The 27,030-nt window shown below is 52.1% G+C and overlaps 7 protein-coding genes across 7 annotated transcripts; 5 read left to right on the top strand and 2 right to left on the bottom strand.

The window, feature by feature from the left end:
• Window positions 1-401: 401 nt before the first annotated feature.
• BO82DRAFT_309372 (nuclear localization protein Npl6) lies at window positions 402-2,644 on the bottom strand. The gene is made up of 2 exons (XM_025632349.1): window positions 1,559-2,644; window positions 402-1,499 (listed from the first exon to the last, which is right to left on the bottom strand). Exons 1-2 carry the CDS (start codon window positions 2,587-2,589, stop codon window positions 866-868), a joined length of 1,665 nt encoding a protein of 554 aa, XP_025492352.1. The 5' UTR covers window positions 2,590-2,644; the 3' UTR covers window positions 402-865.
• Window positions 2,645-8,217: 5,573 nt separating this feature from the next.
• schA (serine/threonine protein kinase SCH9) lies at window positions 8,218-11,460 on the top strand (the record flags this gene model as incomplete). Its single annotated transcript, XM_025631373.1, has 3 exons — window positions 8,218-8,288; window positions 8,666-9,952; window positions 10,026-11,460. 3 exons carry the CDS (start codon window positions 8,218-8,220, stop codon window positions 11,458-11,460), a joined length of 2,793 nt encoding a protein of 930 aa, XP_025492351.1.
• Window positions 11,461-12,701: 1,241 nt separating this feature from the next.
• Window positions 12,702-15,366, top strand: BO82DRAFT_68614 (neutral/alkaline ceramidase). The gene is made up of 2 exons (XM_025641466.1): window positions 12,702-13,079; window positions 13,138-15,366. The coding sequence occupies exons 1-2, from the start codon at window positions 12,850-12,852 to the stop codon at window positions 15,218-15,220; spliced, it is 2,313 nt and encodes a 770-aa protein (XP_025492350.1). The 5' UTR covers window positions 12,702-12,849; the 3' UTR covers window positions 15,221-15,366.
• Window positions 15,367-18,697: 3,331 nt separating this feature from the next.
• Window positions 18,698-19,678, top strand: BO82DRAFT_354009 (uncharacterized protein). The gene is made up of 2 exons (XM_025635107.1): window positions 18,698-18,842; window positions 18,930-19,678. The coding sequence occupies exons 1-2, from the start codon at window positions 18,789-18,791 to the stop codon at window positions 19,512-19,514; spliced, it is 639 nt and encodes a 212-aa protein (XP_025492349.1). The 5' UTR covers window positions 18,698-18,788; the 3' UTR covers window positions 19,515-19,678.
• A 2,095-nt stretch (window positions 19,679-21,773) lies between these two features.
• BO82DRAFT_354008 (uncharacterized protein) lies at window positions 21,774-24,308 on the top strand. The gene is made up of 3 exons (XM_025635106.1): window positions 21,774-21,944; window positions 22,026-23,600; window positions 23,667-24,308. The coding sequence occupies exons 1-3, from the start codon at window positions 21,885-21,887 to the stop codon at window positions 23,985-23,987; spliced, it is 1,956 nt and encodes a 651-aa protein (XP_025492348.1). The 5' UTR covers window positions 21,774-21,884; the 3' UTR covers window positions 23,988-24,308.
• Window positions 24,309-24,738: 430 nt separating this feature from the next.
• On the bottom strand, window positions 24,739-25,621 carry BO82DRAFT_383198 (haloacid dehalogenase, type II). The gene is made up of 2 exons (XM_025637996.1): window positions 25,393-25,621; window positions 24,739-25,334 (listed from the first exon to the last, which is right to left on the bottom strand). Exons 1-2 carry the CDS (start codon window positions 25,559-25,561, stop codon window positions 24,793-24,795), a joined length of 711 nt encoding a protein of 236 aa, XP_025492347.1. The 5' UTR covers window positions 25,562-25,621; the 3' UTR covers window positions 24,739-24,792.
• A 225-nt stretch (window positions 25,622-25,846) lies between these two features.
• On the top strand, window positions 25,847-26,985 carry BO82DRAFT_374253 (HNH endonuclease; the record flags this gene model as incomplete). Its single annotated transcript, XM_025637412.1, has 2 exons — window positions 25,847-26,086; window positions 26,302-26,985. The coding sequence occupies 2 exons, from the start codon at window positions 25,847-25,849 to the stop codon at window positions 26,983-26,985; spliced, it is 924 nt and encodes a 307-aa protein (XP_025492346.1).
• Window positions 26,986-27,030: the final 45 nt, after the last annotated feature.

Here is a 27,030-nt window from a genome sequence, read left to right as displayed (position 1 = left end):
AACGGTCCATGGCACCTCGGGCAGTTGATCCGGTGACGGGTCGGGGATGCGGGTCGGTCGGTCAGCTCAGCTCGACCATCTGGAAGATCTTTATCTCGGAGCTCTTGAAGTATGAGCTACAATTATGCTAAATGCTAAGGTTGAATCCCTTTGATACTTACAGCGTCTGTTTGTTGACTGCTCTTTCTTGGGTTGAATGGTCGGTGTTTTGCCGAATGATACGTCGAGAGGTATTACTAAGTATGAGCCGAGGTGGAATGAAGTATAGGTCGCTGCCTGGCCGTCTACGCTCAGGCAACTCTCATTCAACAGGCATCTCCCGTTCAACAGACCTTTCCCATGCGAGGGTAGGCAGATACGTATCGAAAGGAATCTCCCTACCCAAGGGCCAAAAAGAGTAAAGACGACGCAAGTCAAGCTTCAGCTATCAGATTAAGAAAGCTATTAATACACATTTCAGGGGACCCAATTGATCGATTGATATGAATCGGAAAGCGCCAACTCCAAGGAGATGTTACCCTTCTGCAAAATGATAATAAAAAAAAGGAGGTGAAAAAGGGGGAATGAAAGAACCATCCGTAAGAACGCGTGGAAACCTGACACCGCCGTCCCTGTGCCGAATTGGATCGAATTTGTGAGCGAAAGGATGAACACTTGGATATGTAAGGAGACCTGGGAAAAGAAGACGCCGTTGCATAATCAGTAGTCGGAAAAGGAACATTTATCGTAATACTTTTCGTCCGTCCCCGGGCAGCTTGTTCCTTGCAATGCTCTCCAAACGTGATGGAGCATGGCTCAGAATAGCTAGCTATTTGGGTTGCCTGCAGGATTGGCCCTGGGAAGGGGAAGAAGAGCGTGCCACACATCAAGGGAACCAGGCGTAGCTCTTGAGCGGATTGCTACGAGCTCCGTCAGTGGCCTCGCTGGCCCATTTCGACTTCCAATGCAGTTCATTTGCGGCGGCATCAAGAAGAGCTTCCTGGCAGTCAGGGGGGAGCTCCGCGAGGATTTCGGGGCTCATGAACTCGGCATTCTTTGGATCCGCGACGCTGAGGAATCCATTGGAGCCGACATCGTGGACATCACCGTCCGGGCCGGGGACCCCGAGACCTGAATACGGAGCGGTTTCAAAATGGACATCGTGGATGGCGAAGCGACGAGAGAGAGCCATGGGGACAGAGGAAAAGATGGTAGTGGTTTCAGGGTCGGTCGGTTCGGTTGCTGCTACTGCCGTCGTGTCGCTAGCGTCATTCATCGACTCATCGGCTTCCTGATCCGCCACAACGCTTGACTCATTGGCGTCTTTACCATTCGTCAACCTGAGTGTCGACATTCCCTGTGCCAGTCGACTCGCAAGGCGCGGGTCAGGAGGCGGTACACGCTCCCAGCGAGCATGAGAGGGCTGCATGATCTTTGGGTACTGCATGAGGTTGGTGTGGATATCATATTGACCATCGAGATTCATGCGACGGGTCTGGGAGAGAAGGCTGTTGAAGTTGCTGTATCCATACAATCAGTATTGTCCAATTAGCCAAGTCAGAGAAAAGAAAACACATACCCTGCTTCGCGAGCGTGCTCAAGCATCCAATTGTCGCCTGTGACTGTGACCTTGCGCTTCTTCGAATCCACCACCTTACCCGTGGGCAAGGGCGCTGCGGGTGTGGTAGTGTGGTAGACGCTACTGGCTCCATGCCATGCGACATACTGGTTCTTGTTATAAGATTCTCCCGGGGCGGGGAGTCTATCCTCGGGGACAGCGAGTTCACCTTCCACATCTCCCCGCTCTCTCGCTGCCTGAGTATGATAATCGTCGACGACCTTCTTACCTCCAACGATAATTTTGGCGCCAAACTCGCGGAACACGGACCGGGCAGTGACCACACCGATAGCTCGACCTTTGTAGGAGTGAGGGATGATTTCTCTTTCGATCAAATCGCGCTTCGCGTCATCGTCGATGATGATCTTGTACAGGAACTTGTGTTTCTGGAAGAACAGGTATGAATCCCTGAACCCAATGCAGCGGGCCGGCTCCGTAGACAACATGTATTTCCGGTCTCCACGGTTGAGAAGTGTGAATACGCGAACTCGGTAGTCTCGGCCACCCAGCAGATTTCCGCACTTGTCGACCTTCGTCTCACCCTCCGGGTCGTCGGGCAGGGCTACTTCATCGTCGATGACATCCATCATGTTTCCTTCCTTGTCGATTGGAACCTGCGTAACATGCGACGGTCCGCGATTACGCGCCCAACGTCCACCGCTGGCAGCAGGTCGTCCTCGTCTCCTCTTGACAGGCGTGCTCACATGAATCGGCGCGGGGGCGGAACCGTCGTCAGGCGCATCCCAGTCCGGGGGACGGTTCTTGGGGGGGCGACCTATGCGACGCTTGCGCGGGATGGCTGAGATGCGACCTCCCATGCGAGTTGGTGTCTCGCCCCGTGATGGCGCGTTGGAATCTTGTGCAGGTGTTGCCGCCTCTTCGTCTTCCTGAACCGGGTCTGTTGGACCTTCCACATCCGGATCCTTGTCCGACGCATCCCCAGGATCTGGCATAGCAGGCGAGGAGCCACGCGACGGCGGTGCTTCGATCATCTCTTCGTCAGAGGCATCGGGGAGCGGAGGTGCGGCATTCCCTAAACGGAAATCAATATTCGCGCTCATCATGGATTCAATTTCGCACGCCCTAGCAAGCAGCAGCAGCAGCAGAAGAAGAAACGGGAAAGGTAGAGAGGAGATATCATACTCATTGATTGAGCTGCTGCTTGCGCAGCCGCTCGAAGTTTGCGGGCCATCGTGACGGACAGCGAGCGACCGGTTGGAGTGAATGGAAGGAGGGAACGGGGGACACCAAACAGAGTAAGGGCAGATCGTACTGGAGGAAGAGGCCCTTCGGACGTGCCTTTCCGCTGCCTGTTGCGCGCTAAACCAAGAGGGGGGGTCGGACGCGGAGCTTTGGTTTGGCCGAGAATGCTTCATATCACGTGATTTGAGATTGAAAAACTGCGCTTCATGCCTCAGGCATGAGGGAGATGCTGCCTTGCCACGTGCCAACTTCTGTTCCATTCCCCTTCCCCTTCCTTCCCCTTCTCCAATTTTTTTTCCCTTCCTCCACTTCTGCCCCCCTCAATGGCGCGATCCCATTGACACTCGATGCCAAATGATGTCATCGCTCCCTTTGCCCCGTCGATCGCCGACACTTAACTAGCGCTTGCATTGAGTTCTGATTTTCCGGAAAACCTCCTCTAAAACTTATCTACGGGCTTTCAATTGACATTTCGGGCTCCTTCCCACCATGTGTTGCAGTAGGAGTATGCGGGATTTTCCGTGGATGGCAAGAGGTGGACTTTACTGGGTGTTATGAGCAGGTCCAGGAGCACTGCATAGTACTGCTCAATGAGGGCTTGAGCGACCACCCAGGGTTATCGCGATAAGGTAAGCACAGACATTAACTCACCACTGGTATTAACAAGGTACGTAAGAACTTATCGCCTGCGCTTCATCCCAGCTTCACATGCAGTGCTGTAGAGAGAAACGGCGGTGGGCATTCTCTTTTTTGACTTTTCGACAGTTTCTGAAACCCCTCTTGCCTTTGCCCCTCCTATCTGCCCCCATCCCCAACCCAACCCCACCATGATAGGGTGCCTCTTCTCCGCATGAGTGAATATCAGATGCATCTCTCTGAGGGGGTTGAGGACCTCCGCTCGTGCAATCATGTTGATCGCGTTGAAAGGGCGATCATGTCGTATACTGAGTACGCCGTAGTGTTTATCTCTTCCACGGCGTGGTTTACTCCGGAGCAATGGATCTTCTGCTGCTGCGTGTGGCCCGGCGATCGCGCTTACACAGCTTTTGCTGCAGGTGACCGACCTCACTGATCACAGGTCGCCCTTGCCGACCCAAGCAACAACCCTAGATCGCCCAAACGGCCGATGGTGACACTGGGGGCTGCGCAGCAGGATTTTGGACTAGAAGCCGGGAGGAAGAAAGTCTATCAGTAAATTCTACACGGGCCACCCCTATCACTATTGGAGGCTGCTCAACAGGAGATATCGTTTCGATCCGCGGGCGCAGCTGCAAGCTGTATTTTACCTTCCTCCTGATAAAAGTCAACAACAATGCATTATGGAGTGATCTCCGCCCCCCGCCCCCCCCCAAGAGCGTGCGTTAAGGCCAAAAACTCAAGCTGACTGACTGATCCCCTCGGCTGTCACTGCCGTCGAACCAGCTGTCTTGGGAGATCGACTATCCTGCTCCGCTCTCCTCCCCACGGCTACTGTTGCGATGACGCGCAAAAGTCGGTAGCTTGCAGTCATAGATAGACATTATATGGTGTGGGCACAGAGCTTCCCCACCGACCATGTATGTACTATGCTCAGCGGCCCTGAAATTCGTGAGGTGCACATGCAAGGAGATGGTCAGCCCGGCAATTCCGCTAGTTTCCGATGGAGGGAGAGGTTTTTTTTTTCTTCTTACGAGGATCATTATTATCAACATCATCGGCGTCTTACTTTCATTCAATTGGGATAAAAGCGAATCCAGTGGGCGGGGAGGGAGGGGGAGGCTGTTGCGCAACTCGTAGTCAACTTAGGGCATCTGACTAAGAAATTAGGAATGCACGGAAAGCCTGAGGATGATATCGACAGTAAACAGTACAATATAGCGAAGACTCGACATCGAAGGCTTGCTTGTACGTAAATGCGGCATGCGGCTATACTACTCCCGAAATAGATTCATGTATGCTGCAGAGTAACCATCATCTCAGTCGGGCAAGGCTATGTAAGTTATGCCCTTCCATCTGAGATAATCCGGCTTTGACCGCGACCACAACAACACGAGCTGAAAATCCTCCGCGGAAGTGTGATGTCACAAAATCGCATCCCTTATCATACTAAGGACTTGTAAATTATGCCTGGTCGAAAAATTTCTTCAGCAAGGTGAGCCGATTTCCGGTGGCTGTCACGGCAAGGGAGGACAGTACTCGGACGGACGAGAATTTACTTTCCATGACAGCCAAGGCAACCAGTTCAAGAAGCGAGACATTCCTAAGGAAGTAATCAGTCCACTCCCGGTCCGGTCGAGAGCTACGGAGTACTAGGGAAGTAAATCCCCTCTAGTACTCCATAGGCGACAACCCAAAGGTGACATCGGTGATGAAATGTCACAGCTTCCTGCAGCTCAAGTGGATAGCATCATCGTCAGACAAATGATCGAGTCATCCACCCCCCATCCGCCGACAAGAATCTGTCAATCAATCATCCATTCTCAATGACCTGCGTTGATAGCGTTGGTCGCCGAGGAGAACCCCACCCCGGTGCAGTTGCCGGCAAGGCAACGAACGGATGGACTAAAGGTGGTGGTGTGTGTGGCGGGCGGACTTATCATCCGGAAGCTCTTAATTGTAGACCTTTAGGTCGCGCGGCGCTTAGCGGATAAGCCTGGGGGGAGAAAGCTATACTATTACTATAGCACCGCTGAGGAGCCGGGGGTAAGTATAGTTTGGATAGACTTCCTGTATGGCGGGGACCACTGCCAGATGGTGTTGCCCAGAAAAGCAGAATGAAAGCCCCTGTCTTCCATGGTATGGGTGGAAGGAAGGAGGAACGAAAAAGTTGACACCAGATCCAAGAAAATGTCAAGGGACAGATGGAAGATCGATCGCGCATAGATCTGAATTGATTCGTCCTAAGCTGTGGTTGAACGGCATCTCGATGATCCCCTTACTCGGACCGGTTACTACCGACCACACGCAGAGATGCAGAGATGGAAGAAGAAAATGGCAGACTTTCGAGAATGCCCGGTTCTCCCCCATGCCATGAACCATGGAGTGACGCTCACCGGGGGCGGATAATCAGTCATCATTGATCCCAAATAGTCAAGAGGCAAATCATCATGCAGGGTGGTGCACTGAGTGGCTGCTCATCATCGGACCTTCTTGCAGTCATCAGCGGCTTGAAGCTCTTGCTTCCTTGACCGGACCGGACAATAAACGTTCGGGCTTCATATTTATCTCAGATGACTCCTCTCCCCCCTCTTCTGTCTTTTCCTTTCTCTTTCGGTAGGATTTGAATTCCTGCTTGTTTGCTTGCTTGTTTCTATCCGTCCATTCCGTCGGTTTCAGGGAACTACCAAGGCAGCTATTGTTTTGGGTCCATTTATTCTTGTTCTTCTGCGGCTGTTACTTACTTTTACTACTATTGCTCTTTTTCACTATCATTACCATTACCATTACCATTACCGCTACCACTACTTCTATTATCACGGCCCCTTCTTCCTCTCCTTACGATTCATCCATCCACTTGCTGGCAAGCTGGAGTACTGGCGGTAATACCTAAAAGGACCATAATGTTGCTGCCCTGCGAGTCGGTTTGTGGTTGACTTCACCAAGTGGCTCCAACCCAAACCCCCGATTCTATTTCTCCATTTGTCCAAACCACCGCCATCTCCACTCCGCGCGAGGCCTCTTGCCTTGCTTGTTTGTGATTTGTTCCTGAGTCCCCCAGAGGTGGCATTTACCTCCATCATCAACTTATCTTCTGCTTGAGGCAACTCCGCACTAAGGTAGGTGCAAGAATTGTGTTTCATTGCCGTTCAACAGCCCCTGGACTATAAGCTGTCTTACAAGCCAACAAACCTACAACAACATTTATACAGCATTCTTGCCCACCTCTAATCAATTGTCTCAGACTTCTCTTTCCCTTCTTATCGTTCATGCATGGTTTCTTGTTGTCTTGATTGTAGCAAATTCCCGCTTGGCCTTACTGTATACCCCAGCATCACCACAAGTGTCTGCTTGCACTCGTCATTGAGTGCGGTATATTACCTACTCTTCGACCATCGCATGACTGTTACTTCTTCTATCTTCAAGTGTGAGATTCACCTGGTTCGTGGTTTCCCCTCACCATTGGTTCGATTTCCCCGTAATCCAGCCCATGCCTTCAATGATCTTTAACCTTGTTTCTATTGCTTTTTTTGTCCGCATTTTTGGGGTTCCCCTTTGGTTTCCCTGCAAGTCTCCCGATACATTCAGCGGCTTCAGCGGCACCTTGAGTCTATGACTGGCGGTGGTTCTTATTTTGTTTTTCCCTCTCTCTTTTTTTTTGGGATGGGGGGGGAGGGAACTGCATGAACGCCGCCACCACCCTTTGCTTCCAGACTTATCGACTTCCACATTTGCCAGATTCTTGACGGGTGTGAACCATGAAAGATCTCTCTCTCTCTTTCTAACATTTGATGTGTTCGTATCTTTGACAGGGTTATATAAATCGATCAGACGAGCAACCGACTCACGATTCATCTATCCATCAATTACCTACTTTTTACCTTACCTGAATCAATCCCACTCACTGCACCAACCGAACCCGCTATCCGCCGGTGTCCGCCCGCCATTTGTCCATCTGGATCTGATTGACGCTAAGGCTCCATCTGCAACCCACATTGACGACGGGCAGTAATTGTAAGTTCCAATGATTCATTTCATCCTCGTGTCTTGTCTCTTGTCTTCGGGTTTCCTCAGCTCGCCCCCAAGCTGAGAGAGAGAGAACGAGAACCAGGAGGGAAAAAAAAGGGGACGTACTCATTGGGTTCCTTTCTGGGCCAAAAAGAAGAAGAAGAAGAAGAAGAAAAAAACCACTTCTTCGTTCTTCTTTCTCTCTCTCTTTTTTCGTGCCCTGTGGCATTATTATTCGCCCCCCCTCTTCCCCTACCGTACCTAGTCTTAGCCTTCTACCCTACCCTACCCAGTTCCCTTCCCTTTTATTCCACCCCCTCCAATAACTGCAATTCCACTTCAATTCCCCCCTAATCTGCGCCTGACTTCATCCGCCTCCGCCTCTTTCAACATTTTCTCTCGCTCGGATCCACTTCTGGCTCTTCTGCTTTTAACACCTTCCTACCACCCAACAGGTCATTTAATCCCGCCTTCTCTAATCTTCTACCCCTCCCCATCCTTCTCAAGTCGCCTTGTCATCCGAACCCGATCGGATCCAACATCCCGCAAATTCCCCTGGGCTATACTCACCCAACACCATTCTCCCCGACAAACGTTTTCTAGCTAAGATCTCTTTTCCTACATTTTCCGGAGGAGAGATTTTTCGCTCGCTAGTCGGCCTCGACTCACCTCACGCTCCACTACGTCATCCCTCGCGTCGCAACGTCTAGACCGACGATCTTCCATTACGGTGCGCTAGGCGGAGGATTTGGTTGTCGGATGGGAACATAATCATGGCTGCTGCTCAGAGTGCAACCCAATCGCGTGGAGATGCGGAGATGTTGAAGCAGCCCATACCCCGGAGGTGAGTCTGCTACTATGGATACTTCATCCGCCACCAGTTGGTCGCGATTTCGCGCCGTGGATTACCAAGGTTCGGCCTTTACACTCCGAACCTGAATGTCCTCATGCTACTCAATTCCTTACATGTCACTTATGTTCCGGGTGATATTGCATGCATTATGAGTCAACGACGATAGGCCAATGACGCCAAGTCTTGTATCCTTATCGTCTTGGCTCACATCTGCACCGCCCTGAAGTTTTCTTCCCCCAAAGCCATCTATTCGATCTCTTGTCATGTAGTCGTTTTGTTCGAGGCGCTTTGCGACTCTACTGCTTTCCGTGTCGCGTCCGATTTAACAGATCTTCATTTTAATCTGCGGTGGCTAACTAGTTCAACAGCAGCGGTGTGCAAGAGGAAGACAGCCAAGATTCGATCGGTTCAAACAGTCCGACGCCAACCGGAATTTCGACTCCACAGCCCGATCTAGCAGATAAGCGTCTGCCCTCCCTAAGTTCCAGTTACTTCCAGGTTGGTTCTCCCTCAAATAATAACACTCGTCGCCCCAACACCCGGTGTTCTTCTTCTGAGACTCGTGCTTCTGCGTATTCTTTCCAGTCGGATATGTCTGCTGGAGGAGGTCGCGATTCTCAAATTCATGGTCACAATTCCTCACCCTCGGACTCCTTTGTCTTGATGGAGCGCCCGGAGGTTATGGAAACCAAGTTATCTGTCGCTTCGCCGGATCAGAATCTTGAGACGAATATCATAGTACCAGAGACATTACCCCCCACGAACCTACCTACACCCCCGTACCACTCCGCTTGTTCCCTTCTGCAGAAAGAGTCGGATGAGAATGGATCTGGTTCTTTTACCTCGGACAGAGGCATGAGTTCTATTTTCACTACGTTGAAGAATTATCTCTCGCCTGCCGGGAGCATGTCTTCTTCTGAATCTCCAGCCCGTCGTCATACCTCCCTGCCAGTCTCCAGCGTCTCTGACGACCCTGTCCTTGCCACACACTTCTCCAACCCTTCTCTTCCTCCTTACATGTCAGATGCCCTATGTTTGGCGGATGCCCCCCTACTCGAACACGAAAAACCACCTGTCTCTATAACTTCTGAGAATCTGGCGAAGCTAACTGGAACCGTGTCGGATCTTGTGCGCTTTAAGAACACACCCCCACTCACTCCCAGGGCCATGTCCAACGAAGGATCGCAATCGGACAAGAAGCCGGTCGCATCGTCTTCTCCAACATCCATTCCCGTACCTCCCCAGTCCGGCGATGAAACAAGCTCAACCGACGAGCTTGCCGGGAAACTCAACGAGGCCTTCCCCCCCGAGAGAGATACCCCGTCGCCATCCAACGGCCCGCCCGTGGCCCCACTGAAGGGCAAGTTGTTTGTCAAGATTTCTGAGGCCAGGGGACTGCGACCTGGATTCGATCCCTATGTTGTGTGTGTTTTTGAATGGAACGAAGCGATTTCGAAGAGTGCCCAAGAGGAAGAAGACGCTTCGCTGGAACGGCAGCAAAAGGAACAGGAGAGTGCGGAACCCGAAGCCGGACGGCCGATGGCGATCCCGATGAAAAGTCGACAGAGTAGCAACAACAGCGCGCTGGACGGTCCCGACATGAGGGGTGGACGGGCTCCCGTGACTGATCCTCATTGGAATCATGAAGCAACTTTGTAAGTTCATTCCGTGTTTGACGTCATATGGCTCTTTATGTCCAAGTTCCCAACAGTCGCTAATACTGAACAGCGACGTTTTCGGGGACGAGTCGGAAATTGATGTGTCCGTCTATGATCGCAACAACCATGAAGATTTTCTTGGTCACGTGCGACTATGTATCAATCTGATGGAAGACAATAGCCGCCTGGAAGGGTGGTTTCCTTTGGCTTCCCGTGCGGCGGGTGACTCTCAGGTATCCGGAGAGATTCACCTGGAGATGCATTTTGAGAAGACAGAGAGAAAGCAGGTGGGACCGAACGATTTTGAGATCCTCAAGCTTATCGGAAAGGGAACATTTGGCCAGGTGTATCAAGTGAAGAAGAAGGACACAAGGCGTATCTACGCTATGAAGGTTCTTTCGAAGAAGGTCATCATCCAGAAGAAGGAGGTTGCGCATACCTTGGGTGAGCGCAACATTCTGGTTCGAACAGCTATGGCCGCTTCTCCCTTTATCGTCGGGCTGAAGTTCTCCTTCCAAACACCCACCGACCTTTACTTGGTCACGGACTATATGTCTGGCGGCGAGCTATTCTGGCACCTCCAGAAGGAAGGACGATTCCAGGAGGCGCGTGCCAAGTTTTACATTGCCGAGTTGATCTTGGCCCTACAGCATTTACACGACCACGACATCGTGTATCGTGATCTTAAACCGGAGAACATTCTCCTCGACGCCAATGGTCATATTGCCCTCTGTGATTTCGGCCTTTCCAAGGCCAACCTCACCCAAAATGATACCACAAATACTTTTTGCGGAACGACGGAATATCTCGCTCCGGAGGTATTGCTTGATGAACAAGGTTATACCAAGATGGTCGATTTCTGGTCTCTTGGAGTCCTTGTTTTTGAAATGTGCTGCGGCTGGAGTCCTTTCTATGCCGAAGACACCCAGCAGATGTACAAGAACATCGCCTTCGGCAAGGTCCGTTTCCCTCGTGATGCTCTGAGCACGGAGGGAAGAAACTTTGTGAAGGGCTTGCTCAACCGGAACCCCAAGCACCGTCTTGGCGCTAAGGGCGACGCGAAGGAGCTCATGGCCCATCCTTTCTTTGACGATGTTGACTGGGAGGCACTGGGTCGCAAGGAGGTGATCCCTCCTTTCAAGCCTGTCCTCAAGTCCGATACGGACACTTCCAATTTCGACCCCGAATTTACCAATGCCCTAGAGAACAACAACTCTTTGAACGACCGCGCAGCCGCACTTGCCAACGGGCTCATGCCTGCGGGGACACCGCTGTCTCCCGGTCTGCAGGCCAATTTCAAGGGCTTTACCTTTGTGAACGAAAGCTCGATCGACCACCACTTCAAGAACGACACTGGCGACCACATGGTTGAGGATACCGAGACGTGGCCTCGAGCCCAACAGGTGTCAAGCAACCACATGGATCACCGCATGAGTGGCGTTCAGAGAACTGGTGAAGGCGGCGAGCCTGGGATCTTCAACGTTGATGATAATTTCGACATGTGATAATGGCATGATGCATGGAACTGGAGTTGTGATTTAATATCTTCTTATTTTGTACATGCTTCTATGTGTGTGGATGGAATAGGCTTCGAACCCCGGATTCCTCTTGCCCATGCTTGCTTTCCAGGGATTTTCTTTTTATTTTATAGCTTCTTTTCTGTGAGTACTTCTGGGAACATCATGCTGTACACACCCAGCGGCTTTGCTTTCCTGTTCTTATCCCTCTGCCTACTGTGCTAGCTCTGTTCTGATCTATCATGTCAAATGGATAGATGGTTGGATGACTTTTATGATTGATTGCTTGAACTCTCATTTGTGAGTAGGACTTGTGGTTTTCCAGAACCACTGATGGTTCCTCATTCATCTGGGAATTACCAGTTGTTTATGCCCAGCATATCTTTCTAGTGCATTGCTGGATGATCTATGTCATGAATGTTTCTTTTCTGGATGCTCTCTTATCATGGCTTTTGTGATTAATGTTCACAAGTCAAGTTCATTGCTTCGGTTTTCTTTGAACCCGGGAGTTTGGTCGGACAGACTCGAAGAGATCATGCAGCGGCGTTCACTGTCAGGCAGCATGGCGCAGGAAAGGTCGTGTGCTTGTCTTTTCTTTGCTTTGAATTGGCTAGGTTAGAAGAGCTGCTTGTCTCTTGAGGCAATGCATGTGCATAATACAACAAAATACCTGATTGTTTAGATCAATCGACCTTTCTCAGGCTTACTCTTAGGTTACAGTTACTGACTGATACATCACCTTGTCCACGTGACAAGAAAACTTTGAGCCAACAGAATGGCTGGTGTTCCTGGAAGACCGCGGCTCGAGCAGGAGTCCTCAGGCTTCAGGCTTCTTTCCTCCCCTTCCACCTACTAAGAACTCTCCCCGCCCTACGGAATGCTGCCCGTGTCCCCGGTGATAACAAACCTTACACCCTTGAAACAAACAAGAACAAACAACAACCAAACGCGCCCGCATCACCTCGTCACCCACCCAGCTGAACTGGTCCCCTTTCATCAATCTATTCGCACCCGGGGCAAGATTTGGAAAGGCATATTCGCCGTCTTGCTGCGCGGGGTTGGATTTTGCGTGCCTGATTGAGCTTAGTCCCGGATGACGACGGGGTGATCAGAAGCACTTCATGTTACCTTCCCGCCTGCAGCTGCGCCAATAGTTTTCCTTTCACCGTCCATCCCTGCGAGAGGTTGCAAAAGAACCCTGCTGTGGCGCACATATTCAATATCCTCCCAAATTGTCCGGTCTTGTGCAGTCACAGTCCCTGCCTCGGTTTGTTCTGGATGCAAGCAGCTGATAAGAACCCCTCTTCCCTGGTGAGGAAGGAGGTTTAAGCTTCCGGATGTGACGCTTGCTCGAATACACTCGATTCACTGACCACCATGGCGAACATCAAGCTTGGCTTAGCGCTCGTGAGCAGCGTAGCGACAGCACTTGTCGTGCTGCAATTGTTCCTGCTGATTAGCAACTCCAACGTCAATCAGCCGGTCAGGGTGCAATCCCGGCTGCAATGGAAACAGCGAGCAACCACAACATCTTCGGCAACTTCTGCGTCTTCCGCGGCGGAGAATGGAACCTTCTTACTTGGTGCTGGAAAGGCGGATATCACGGGGTAAAATCGATGCAGCCCACCTTCTCATCACGCAGAACGACTGACGGAGTCGATGTAGGCCCGTGGCAGAAGTCATCTTCAATGGCTATGCCAGCTTGGATCAGGTCGGCTCTGGCCTTCGACAAAGGATCTACTCCCGCGCTTTTATCGTCGCGAATCCACAGAACACAAGCGATACCTTCATCTATCTCGTACTGGATGCCTTGACGGGCGACACTGCTGTGCGGCATGGTGTACTTGAAGGCCTCGCTGCTTTAGGTAGCGAGTATACCAGATATGGAGAGCAGAACTTAGCTCTCACCGGGACTCATTCCCACTCAGGCCCAGGTGCATGGATGAACTACCTCCTTCCTCAAATCCCAACCAAGGGCTTCGATAAGCAGAGCTACCAAGCTCTCGTGGATGGTGTTCTACTCTCTATTCAGCGGGCTCATGAAAGCCTGGAGCCAGGGTCTCTCAGCTTCGGTTCTATTGATCTTGAAGACGCCAACATCAACAGAAGCCCTTATGCCTACGATGCTAACCCTGCAGATGAAAAGGCGAAATATTCTGCAAATGTCGACAAGACGTTGACACTTCTGAGATTCGATAGAGCATCCGACAGCAAAACAACAGCGGTATTGTCCTTCTTCCCGGTCCATGGAACGTCTATGTATGAAAACAATACATTGGTCACTGGGGATAACAAAGGCGTCGCTGCGTGGCTCTTCGAGAGGAGCGTCCAGGACGATGAAAACTTCGCGGATGGCTTCGTCGCAGGCTTCTCCCAGTCTAATGTCGGCGATACCAGTCCGAATGTCCTCGGAGCCTGGTGTGAAGATGGTTCGGGAGAACGATGTAAGTATACGGACAGCACTTGTGGCGGGAAACCTGTAGACTGCCACGGCCGGGGGCCCTACTTTACCGAGAAAGATAACGGCGCAAAAAGCTGTTTCGAGATCGGGCGGCGTCAGTATGAAGCCGCAAAGACATTGTACAGTCAGCTGGACACGAGCCCGACAAAAATTGTGCCCAACGAGGTCCGCTCGTTCCATGTCTACCGCGACATGTCGAACTACACCTTTCAGTCACCTTTCAACTCGAGCACTTTGACTACGTGCTCAGCAGCACTAGGTTTCTCATTTGCCGCCGGCACTACTGATGGGCCGGGGTATTTTGACTTCACTCAAAATGGCACTGGACCCGCAGAGTCCAATCCTTTGTGGTACGTCGCCCGCGCATTCGTCCACCAGCCATCGGCGGCGCAGCAGGCTTGTCAGGCGCCTAAGGAAATTCTACTTGACGTTGGTGCTGTCACACAGCCGTATGCTTGGACGCCCAACATCGTGGACATCCAAGTCCTGCGTGTAGGGCAGTTGTTCCTCGTCATTTCTACCAGTGAGGCGACTACAATGTCTGGCAGGCGCTGGAAGGAAGCTATCGCGACATCTGCGAAGGAGGTGCTTTCTATCGAGAACCCCCTTGTTGTTTTGGGAGCTCCGTCGAATAGCTATGCGCACTACGTAGCTACAGAGGAGGAATATGGAGTTCAACGTTACGAGGGGGCTTCTACTCTATACGGCCCCAACACCCTGGCTGCATATGTGAACTTGACCCTGACATATCTACCATATCTTGGGGACACACCCAATACAGCCAGTCTCCCATCGCTGTCCACTGGCCTGGAGCCTCCGATAAACACAGACACTTCATTAAGCTTTATCACGGGTGTGGTATATGATGGGTCCCCTGTGGGGAAAGCTTTCGGGGATGTTGTCTCGTCTCTCGAAAATGCCACTTACTACCCTGGGGACACGGTCAATGTGACATTCGTGGGCGCAAACCCGCGGAATAATTTGCGACAGGAATCGACTTTTGCCGCTGTGGAGAGACTGGATCCGAGCACAGGCTCTTGGGTGGTGGTTCGCAAAGATTCAGACTGGAATCTTGTGTACAACTGGGTCAGGACAAGCACAGTGCTAGGCTATAGCCAAGTTACTCTTCAGTGGGAAATCGAAGACGACTACTACAACACTGGCAATCCCAATTCGCTGCAGGCTGGGACTTACCGGTTTCATTACTATGGGGACTCGAAAGCGTTGACAGGTAGGATCACTGCCTTTGAGGGAATCAGTGACTCTTTTGTTGTTGCGTTGAATTGAGGACAATCGCCGTGTTCTGGATGTCGAGTTGTCGCAATTTTAGGTTGCGAATGCGAACAGAGGCGTCCAACAAATCCAGTAGGCACTAGGCGAATCACAATACTACCAGCCGCAAGAGACAATTTGTTATTGAGTCATAGAGTTGGGCTGTCTTGTCTATTTTTGTAGTGTGTCATCATAGTACGCATGTAGGATGTGAGGCTTTCCAAGCAAGCCAGCCATGTTTTCCGTCAAATACTGAGCTTTGGTGGCTGTGCTTTTGATTCACTCCTATCTTATTCAACAAAACAAGATGATCGACAAGATCCTGTCAAAGTCAACAATGCTGGATTGCCAATCAAGCCGGCGGATGGTGCAACACCGCATGGTGCATGGATTCTTTTTTTTTTGTTGTCGCGCGGCAACTCGTCTTTCTTCAGCCAACCACTTCATCTCCACTCAGGGCTTGATTGTCTCATCTCCCGCTGGACAAAGACCCGAACCAAATGGCTGGACTTAAGATATGGCTGTCTGCACCCTCATAACACTGTTCTTTGCTGCCTTTGCCCTCTTTGAGTGTTTCTTGCCATTGTCTCTCATTAATCTTTCTTGCTTGTTGATTACCTCTCGTTCAAGCCAGAATGGGTAAATAGTTGTTCTGACCCGATTCGCAAGCCCTGTTAATTCTAGTCGCACAACCACCTTCTTTACAGTTTCGTTCTCTTGCATATGCTATCAAGCTTAAGTGTCGAGTCTATCGCTTTGTATGTGACAAGATGCATCTAATCCACGCTGCCATCGTCTTCTATGTCTTCACCTATCCTTGCTCGGCTGGCCCGATCGCTCATTTACTTCACAAACCCAGAGACCTGGAGTCTTCTGGTGCATTGTCACAAGCCTCACATGAAGCCCCTGCAGCTGCAATCTCACTAGGGTCTCGAGACCTCGGCGAAGGGGATGAAGACCTCTTGACCATCATTCCGGTGACGCCTACCAATCTACCACAATCTACGTCTGCCACAGTCCAAAATGCCTCCAGCTCCAGCGCGACACTTGCCAGCGTTTTGACCGACGAGCCTTCACCCATGACTGCCTCTACTGTTGCATCTAGCACACCTGTAGCTGTATCAAGCCCAATAACACAGGCGGACACCAGGGGTTCCAGCATCGCTGTTCCAGAAGACTCCGTGGCTTCCCAGACCCCAACCAGTCAACAAGTGTCTGCTAGCACAGTTCCAGCTGAAGCAAGTACACGCGCACAAGGAGAGCCCTCTAGTCCTAGTGTGGCTTCGCGGCAGACTTTGCCCAGCACAAGCGCCGCTGTACAAGAATCATCGTTCACACCTACTCCTACTGTTCGTATTGTTCCAACCAACGCAGGCGTGACCAGTCAAGGAGATATGACAAACTCTAGTAGCTTGATTGCCCAGCAAGCAAGCACGAGTGCTATAACCGAAGGAACCTCATCAAGCACCAGTGCCAGTGCCGTTGTTACCGCTAGCTCACATATAGCTTTTCAGCAAGCCTTGTCAAGTACAGGCGTCATTCTCTCAGACATGTCACCAGGCTTTTCATCAAGCGCTCCTTCCAGTCCGATTGTGCCAACGGCGTCTGTCTCAAGTCAACCCGTGCAAGACACCCCAACCCCAAGCGCAACAGCCGGACAGCTGGGCAGTTCGAGCATGGAATCCTTTTTCGGAACAGCTAGCACATCATTGTCAGTGCAGGAAACTTTCAGCTCAAGCATGGTGACTCCGACAATCGACGTCGCCTCAAGCTCGCTTTTTCAGTCTTCTACATCGGCCTCCACTGGCATTGGGTCTTCCGTGCCCGCAACCATTCAATCGTCCTTTACACCTGCGGTTACACCCACGTCAACCTTTGTCGCTAGAAGCTCTGCGGAGAGCTCGTCCTCAGTTGTAGCAGAGACCATAACTTCCTCTGGTCCATCGATTGGTGTCATTGAAACCTTGTCTGGACCCAACACTTCCATCTCTACTTCTTATGCTACCCCTGACTCAGAACCCTCAACCGAGACATCAGACATCTCCAGCAAGAGCAGTGCTGCCCAAACAGCAAACTCAATAACTGCCCCTTCAGAAGCACAAACAACCGGACAAACGAGCACTGCCAACGATGCTTCAGAGATCACCCGGGTTTCTCAAACACAAATTCAAGTCAACTCCTCTCCTTTCATTGGCGTGGTTCCCGCCACAGGGACCGCAACTGAGACCGAGCCCGAGGGAACGCAGGTAGTGGTCATTCTGGTCACACCTTACCCGTCAACCACCTTGTACGAGACTTCATATCTTACGTCAGAGTCAGCCACTATCTCTGAATCTGGCGTAGATGCAGTGACGCATACCACTGTAGGGATCGCGGATACTACTGCATCTTCTGAGCCCAACGAGCTCTCATCGCCTTCGTCTGCTTCCCCCACTAGTACGGTCCAGATTAGAAGTCCAGTTCCAACCACCGCACCGAAAACAACATCCGACCTCACAACTACAGTACCCCAAACTTCCACAGCTATCGAAACTATTATTGCAGCCTCCGACGAGACCCCTGATATCACAACAACCGTTCATCAAACCATAACAGCCTTCGCAACCATCACCGCCGTGCCCAACCTATCAACCGAAGAGATCCACGATGTCACAACCACTCAGCAAACCTCCACGGCTATCGAGACGGTCATCACCGCCATTCCCACCACCGCCTCAGACGCAGAGCTGTCCCAGAGTACAGCAGAGGCCGCAACGATCACCTCAATTTCACAAGGAGACGATCCCACACAAGACGAAGGTGCCTCTATCACCACCGCTAACTCGGAATCGACTGGTTCCGTCCCAGCCACGTCTCCAGGGGACAATATTATCAAGATCGTCCCTGTAACCCCATCTGGCTTCTTCACAGTGACTGAAACTGCAACGGTGACTACCACCGAAAAGGAGACGGTGACGGTGACTGAGCGGATAAAGGAAACAGTGACTACCACTGTTGAAGTTGGAGGATTCTAGTTTGTCTTTTTTTGGGGGGGCTGGGTGGATTGTTTCAAGGCAGATTTTTAAGTCCTTTCTTCCAAATATAGAGCGAGCCTCCTTTTCCTAGTGTCATTTATCTTCGTTTGTCTCTTCCTTTTTCTTCATGTCCAGCTAACAGGGAACCTCTTGTTCCTATACATGCTAATGGTAATCAATTGCTGGGATCCGTGATTCCGAGTAATGGACAGCTATGGAGTTTCGAGCTATACTAACCACAAATGACCGAGTGTAACCTAGGATCTGTTTAATTAAAGAGCTATACAACAGAGCTATATGAGTATCCATAGTAGGCCCACGGTAGACTGAAATATTTCTGATTAGAGAAAGCGGTGAAGGTATATTCGATACCCCATAATCTATTTCCTTATCGATAAGGCAGGCCTGCTTGGCGCGTGATGATGATGATGCCGCAGCGGCAATACTTGGTCTGTTGACAGTCGCCTAACTACTTCCTCCATCTTCCTCCACCCTTGATCCATTGCTTTTCCCAACTTCGCACATATCTCTCTGTGGCGGGACTTGGCTTGTGCCTACAGCAATTGGGAATGGCTGACAGAACATGGGATCACAGTAGAGCAGCGTGGCTGTATCCTCTGCGTGTATGTTGGGCTGTTTTGCCTCCCTTTCCTGCTGCCTATCCGCAACCACTCTCTCCAGCACAGTGACTGACATAGACTATTTCTCAGGGAATCTACTTTACCTTCTCCCACCGATATCTTTGGCCGTTGTTCAGGGCTCGGCTGATTCCGATTGTCCTGCTCTCTGCCTTCATCTACGTCCTGCTATTCCTGTTTACGTATCTGCCGCAAGTGGCTTTCCTCGCGATATTCCAGGGTGCTGGCGCATGGGTCAGTGGCGCGGTCCTCGTTCTCGGAGAAGGGGCCGCGATCGTGGCGATTCTGTTTGAGGCCTTCTTCGTTGATGAAACGCTGGTGGACATCTTCGACGCGGTGCTCGTGAGCGAAGGCCACGGCGACCTTGTGAATGCCTCGCGGGTTTTATACCCACAAGGCGACGATGTCGTACAGCGACTCGGCAAACCCACCCAGAGCGCCGTCTATGCGCCGTTCTCCCTGCGGCAGATTCTGGAATTCATCGTTCTGCTCCCGCTGAACCTTATTCCCTTCCCAGGCGGCACCCTCATGTTTCTCGTGTTGACGGGCTATCGGGCGGGACCCTTCCACCACTGGCGCTACTTCCAGCTGCTGGATCTCTCGAAGCAGCAGCGGAAGGAGAGTATACGTCGCCGGCAGCTGCAGTATACTACGTAAGTGACTTCCCACCCTGGCTCTTCGGGGGCGGACGGTGCACTCCGCCCTCTCGGAGGAAGGATCCACCGACTCGGATACTTAATTAACCACAACCCTAGATTTGGGACGGTCGCCCTGGTGCTTCAACTAGTTCCAATCTTGTCCATGTTCTTCCTTATGTCGACCGCGGTTGGGTCAGCACTTTGGGCAGTGGAGCTGGAAAATCGACGCGATCCTTTGGGCAGGAGGCCTGGGCGAGATGGTGTTTACCGCGACGACGATCCTTTGATATGATGGGGGTGAGCGGTTCGATGCATGTTTTTTTTTTGTCTTTCTTTTTTCACTTGGTTTTTTTTTTTTTAATCTCCTTCTTTCTTTCTGATGTATAATTGATTGATTAGGTATGACCTTTAATATATGAGACTTTCTGTGAGGTTTTTCGTTGACTTTAATTAATTATCGCGCCCAATTGATGTGCATCTTGGCATTAGTGTCGGTATTAGCACTTAGGATTATATTTTTTTTTTTTGTTTTCTCTTTTGTCTATGTCAATAATATTTTGGGGATCTATGTTTTTTTTTTTTTTTTTTCTGTGTTATTTATTTTCTCGTGTAAGGGAGGGTCTTCAACACACCTAACTCATCTCTTCATACTACCTCGGCTCGGAAAAGCCGAAGGGCTAATGTTTCCATTGTTCAGAGTCTCACCGGGGAGGAGGGCGCTCATTGTTGCCTGCAGTTTCAGCAGTTTCAGCAGTTTAAGCAGCAAGCCCGTTGATAACCTTTACTTCTTTTAGGGGCCGGTTAGCGTGCGGGAGCAGACGACCAAAAGGGAATCTCCCCCTGACGGCAAACTCTACCGGGGCGGCGGCGGCCGACTGTCCACCGATCATGGATCATGGATCATGGATCACTTTATTCACTAGGCTTTGCCGTATCGACTCACCCGCTATTCCGATCTCCCTCTTGGTTCGGCCAGTGAACTGCCAGCCTGCCGTACAGAGGGCACGAACCGCAATCTATTTTCCGAAGACCGTACAGTACAGTGAGTACACAGGGCAATCAAGGCAAGCAATGCAAGCACTGAGGATGAATCGAGTGTTATTGCCTCTTGAGCAGCACTCTTTCCATTACGCAGTTGGTCGCTCACTGCTCACTGCTCACTGCTCACTGCTCACTGCTCCTCCTCCTCCTCCTCCTCATAGATCGAGAACACGTGACGTATACGAACCAAGCATTCCTCATCCTCGTTTTTCCTCTTCCACGTGGAAAACTCACAAACCACGTTTCAAAAAAAACATGGTGCTTCCTTGTCCTCGGTCGTTTCACCATCTCATCCCAGAAATCCCAAGAACGAGAATCAGAAACACTGGTCTATACCAGGGGTCAGCTTCTAGAACCAACCAAAACGGTCATCTACATAGTACCTACTGCGTACTGCGTACTGTCGACCAGTAACTGACTGTCTGTGTTACTGTTACCCTCCGGTATATTCCGGCGGTAAATCCCGGGTGATCGATGTGGTTTACCATTGGGTTACCGTTGGACCTGCACTTTTCGATCGACAGCGGAGTCGACCCAAGTTAAAGTACATTCCAGCTAGTCCGCCTAAGCTTGTCGTCCCAAGAGGCCCCAAAATTCTACCTCCACCTGGGCGGGGAATCTTTAGGTCCGTGGTTAATCCTCTTCCCATGCGTCCGGATCCTATCATTTCATTCCTTTCATGAGGTCACTCCGGGGTCGCTTTCTTCACCTTCCCTTCAACTTCCAGGGAACCCTCCCTCAACGGCTTTGTGACCCTTCTAGACGTGTTGTCAGCCTAGACTATTCACCCATTTTCAACAGAGACTATACCTATTTCTTCGATGATCTAACCTCTATATGGTGATCAACCCTTTATTTTACCTCATCGGAACGGGGGCCGTTATACTACTGAGTTTAACCCACTGCTCAATCTTCCTTCTTTCCCCCCCCCCTCTTCTCTCCCTCCCCACCTCTCCGGTCACTCTGCTGCCACTGCCAGGTGCAAGAACAATATTATTATTAAACTAACGGGTTATCGAGGTCAACCTAGTGTCCTGATTCCGCTGCCCACTAATACTATTTGCATATCGCCTAAGAACCTACCCTTACTGACTAAGCCGTGATTCGTGTTGCGCCCTTCTCCGGATCTTCCTTCATTATCTACGTACTACTCATCTCATCTCGCATCGGCTCCATCCCGCCCCGTGCCCGACAGCGCCGCTGCAGCATCCAGCCAAGCCACAATTTGCTGGGTCCGTAGTATGCGAGCGCCGCCTGGTCACTGCCGGGAGAAAAGCAACCAGCGTGCAGTTTTCCAGGGTCCACGCCCACAAAGCATGGAAAAGCTCAACCAGCTCGATTTGCATTCATGGACCAACGAACCCGCCTGCGGAAGGCATGCGATGCCTGCAGCATTCGGAAAGTAAAGGTACATACACACACCTCCTGGTCCGATGTTTGATTTTGTGAAGAGGTAGAGTATGCTGATTTGCGTCGGAATTGACCACAGTGTGACACCAGCGGACCGCCCTGTCGGTCATGCGCAAGCTTGGACATCCCCTGCACGTATGAACGGCCAAGCCGCCGTCGGGGACCGCCAAACCGACATGCTGAAGCTTTCAAGAAGCGAAAACTCGCTGAATCTCCATCGGGTTCTCCAAGCCCATCAGATCCAACCTCGCCTCTTCCCCCAACCCCTGGAGGTGGCGGGATCCCACCCTCACTTGCCTATCCCGCATCACTGGAAGCCATTTGTTCGATGCCCACCATCCGGCTGCTGATTGATGACTATTTTACCTATATTCACCCCTTAGTCCCGATCCCGCATGAGCCCACGTTCCGCGCCGCGCTGGAGCGGCGAGAGGATCTTACCAACCGCACCTTCCTGGCGCTCGCGGCCGCCATGATCGGGACGTCGGTCGCGTCTTTCCCTCGGAGACCGAAGCGTCATCTGACGACGGATGCCGAGAAAGCGGCGTTCCCGCACTCTATGGCACTGGTCAAACGGTGCCACGAGGTAGCCGTTCAGGCTCGAGGTACCGGATACCTCGATCGGACCGCGACCGTGTATGACGCCGCCCTCAGCTACCTTCTCGGCCTCTGCTCCTGCTACGCTTGGCATATTCGACGATGCCGTATATATTTTGCCGAATGCCTCACCATGCTCCATGTGTATGACCTTTACCGCCACTCGAACCGCCTATCCTATGTCACCATCTCCAGTCCCCAGTCTGCCTCGTCGCGTCTTTCTCAGGAACCCAACGGTGCCTCCGGAGAAGCTTCAGTCAACATTATCGAGCGGGAACTGGGAAGGCGGTTGTTTTACGTCGTCCTTGTCGGCTATCGCTCGATGCAGCAGCTGGGTGGAGGCGACACCATCATTCATGTGCCCCCTGAGACCCCGACAGAACGCTACCCTCCTCTCCCGCTTGAAGTCGACGACGAGTTTATATATGCCACACACTTCGATCCCCAGCCATCTAACCGCGTGTCGCGCCTGGTGGGCTTTATTGCCAACGTCCGCGTGATGAGCTCCTACAATCAGCTCTCGGCTTGGGAGACGGCCTTTGGAAGCGGTCAGATCCTGGAGTGGGAGCGACAACGCTCTCTTCTATGCCAATGCCTGCAGAATGCCAAGGCGGCCTTTAATGAGCTTCCACGAGAGCTGGTCATCGGGGGAATTCAGAGCCCGGCATCAACCAATGGACGCGATAGCCCCAGCCCACTGTCCAGCACGAACGATCCGCAATCTTGTGAACGTCACGTACAGTATGAGATCCAGAAGGCGAACATATATGCCAGTCAGCTTGCCGTACGATCTTATCTGGTGGAGAAATACTGGTCCTTGTACGGCGCTGTGAAGATGCACCAAAAGCCGACCGAGCAGCATCCTTCTGGCAGTCCTTCGGTGGCCGTCAAGACTGAAGGGGGCCAACCGCATACCCAGGCAGCCATGGACGCGGATGCCCAGTCCGACTACATCGGCAGGACCATGGCTGAAGAACGACGACTCGTGATTCGGGACCTGTTCGCATTACTGCAGTCGGTCAATGAGGTCAACATGGAGCCTAACGGCGCGAGCTTCGTAAGTGTCCCCCCTCCTTCACTGTCGTCTCCGATGAAGCAAATACTCATCAGCTATTGGAAACAGACGGCGAAGGTTCGCCAGGTTGCATCAACCCTCCTGAATTTCTCGAATCCGAATGCGACCTCCACGATAAGCGGTCCACAACCTCTCACCAGCGCCGAAGTCGAGTCATACCTCCGCGCCTTTATTGACACACTCATGCGCCTTGAAGGGTTTGGGCCGACCGATCCGAGCAAGGCTCGACAGCAACCGGACGTTTCCGGACGGTCCATGAGTTATCTGAGCGACCACGACCGGGACGAAGAGGAGCTGCGGCAGTGGGCCGGCATCAAGGAATATCAGGCTCGATTCGCCGAAGAAGGGGGGATGGCTTTTCAACTATAGAATTTTCTTGCTTCTGGGGAGCATACAACGAACGCATCTGCTGTTGTTTGTGCTTGACTGACATTGTTTGGTGATTGGTTTGAGATTTTCTTTAGCATGTTGTGTCCAGCGGAGTCCGGTGGAGTTTGCTTTTGAAAGGACTTCTAGTTGGTCTGTCTGAATTAGCGGCCTGCTTGTTGGCGCGTTTCCTTGCTTGTTTGCATATGCCTGGGTTGTTTGTAATTGTAGGAATGGATCAATTGGGTGGGGTGGCTGTTGTGCTTGCTGTTTTTTTTTTTCTCCTTGTGAATTGGGTTCTTACAAATACAGAGATACCATGGCTCATACTTCAACATTATGTACATTAACTGCCCGTCTTTCCTCATGATTTCGATCAAGTCTGTAAATTGCGGGTTGCGCGTACAGCCAAGGGAAATATTACCCGAGCCCCGGCAAGCCTAGCTTATCGATAAGCCAAAGGCGGTCAACGACCGCCTATAAGAATGAAAATTTCTCCCGCCGCTCCTCTCAGATTCTTTTCTTTCTTCATACATATACTGATCACTCCTCCCTATTCACTTCGAGAATCCTTTTCCCGTGGGTTCTTGAAGGGGAAATGGGAGGTCAGAGCAACATCTGCTGACTTACCCCGGACTCTTCTCTACCTTTGGCGTGGAGCGTTTGGAAATTACTACAGCGGGACATCACCTCAAGCCTTTTACCAAGTTATTTTGAGCTTGCGGCTTACTCGACGACACGGAAGGAAGAAAGGTTTTCTTCTTTTTTTTTTTTTTTTTCCTCCCACAGTAGTGCCGTATTGTACATGTTATCGGTAGTCTGGAAGAATGATGTCGACGCAATCCACCAGCTGGCTGATACACGCCGTGGGCTCGACACCGGGCAATGCGCGGTCCGTCCAACCCGTCTGGTCCCGATCGACCCAGATCGTCTTCAGGCCTGCCCTCGTCGCGCCGGCGATATCGAATGGATTCGCGCTGATGAGCCAGATTCCCGCCTCCGCGTTGCCGCCCACCTGCTCCTGCAGGTGCCTGTAGGTCGCCGGGGCGGGCTTGTACTGCTGGACGGGATGCACACTGACGATCTCCATCTTCATCTTCTGCAGCGACGGCGGTGCGGCGTGGCTGAGACAGGCGCGCACCATGTCCACCGTTCCATTGGAAAAGACCACCGGCCTGATCCGCGTGGCTGCGATCTTCCGGAGGGCGTCCTCGACGTCCGGGAACGGTTGCAGGCGATTGTGGGCTGTGAGGACGCTGTCGATCTCCGGCTCGCCTAGGAAGGATCCGGTGTCGTCCAGCGCGTGCTGCAGAGCGTTTCGGGTGACTTCGTTGAAGGGGAGATAGCGGCCTGGAGTTTGGGGTTTGGTTCTGGATCAGGTTTCTGTAGTTGGATGGATGTACTGTACCCATGCTGTTCAGCCGCCAGGTATACTCCAGCTGGTAGCGTCGCCAGGTCTGGGCCACGTTGCGCGCACGCTCCGCGTCCACCTGCAAGTGCTGCGACAGCTCGTGCGTGGCCGATTCAAAGGACAGTAAGGTCCCGTAGATGTCGAAGGCGACGATCACTTCTGCCATTGTGTTTGGTTGGTCATCGCTGAGAGTCGCATCAAGGGAGGGAGGAATTGAATTCCGAATCCAGAAGTGCAGTAAGAATACCTGAGCAGAGGAGTAGAAGTATAAGTATAAGAATAAGCAAACTCCCGCCGCGGAAACCCCACAGTTTGATTGATGGATGATGTCAACCCAGCTTCATCACATTTCCGCCGCCGCCGCCGCCGCCGCCGCCGCCGCCTCTTCTATTTTTTAGGCCTGTACAGTACAACGTTTTGTCTACGACTCTTACTTGAACATCCGGCATCGATGACCAACACCGAAAACTACCAGGTCTTCCGCGAGTGCCTGTCCACGGCTATCGTGGAGAAATTCTCCACCCCGGCGCAGCCCAAGAAGGCTCGTCGCACGCGCGGCGCCGTTTCTCAGCGCCAGAAGACGCGCAAGGACACTTCGGGGACTTCCGCTGCTGCTGCTGCTGCTGCTGCTGACGCCTCGCAATCTCTCCCTGACCGTGCGAGTCCGGAGGAATTGGCTGAGTTTATTGATGTGCGTGATGTTTTTAGCGGTGATTGCTTGTCTCTCCAGCAGCGCATACCCAGACTCAAACATCCCGCGGGCACTCCATGCATACTCCATGAGTATGGCAAGTGCCCAACCTCCAAACCTCCCTTCCACATCCTCATGAACCAAGAACCTCAATGGGCTACCAGGAGCCCAGCATTACAATTGCAATTTCAATCACTAAGAAAGGAAAGAAACAGTTCCTCGCAGCCGAAACCTTCCCCGCCCTGCCCCCCTCCATCCAAACCCTAACCTACACTCCTCCACCACTACCACCACCGCCAACAACAACAACCACAACACCAAGCACCAGAAATCCACCGACAACAAACCCCTCCACTCCCACCACTACCACCGCTAGCTACGAAATCAGCGCAACCGAAACCGACCCCCGCGCCCTCGCCGAAACCCTCTGCAGCACCACCCTCCCCGCCTCCGTCCACGACACCCTAACCACCTACGCCCTGCTTGCCGACAACCCCGTCAAGCATGGCGCAGACGCTGACGCTGACGCCGACGCCCTCGCAACCTTCTTCACCCCGATCCTCACCGAGTACATCACGGCCGTGACGCGCCCGCCCCCCGTCTGGGCGACGACCCGCACCGACAGCTGCGAGATCTGCGGCCGCGACTGGATCCCGCTGAGCTACCATCACCTCATCCCGCGCAGCGTGCACGCCAAGGTCCTCAAGAAGGGGTGGCATCCGGAGTGGATGCTCAACAGTGTCGCGTGGCTGTGCCGCGCATGCCATAGCTTTGTGCATCGGATGGCGGGCAATGAGGAGCTGGCCAGGGAGTGGTTCACCGTCGACCGGATCTGCGAGCGCGAGGATGTGAGGGTTTGGGCCGCTTGGGTGGGCAGGGTTAGGTGGAAGGCTAGATGATTCTTTGGTGGGAGGGTGATATATGGGGAAATTGGTGGGAGGCCA

The sequence above is a fragment of the Aspergillus uvarum genome, assembly GCF_003184745.1.
Source record: "Aspergillus uvarum CBS 121591 unplaced genomic scaffold BO82scaffold_24, whole genome shotgun sequence".
Taxonomy (NCBI): domain Eukaryota; kingdom Fungi; phylum Ascomycota; class Eurotiomycetes; order Eurotiales; family Aspergillaceae; genus Aspergillus; species Aspergillus uvarum.
Note: the sequence above shows the minus strand (reverse complement) of the source record. Positions and strands in the feature narration are given on the sequence as shown.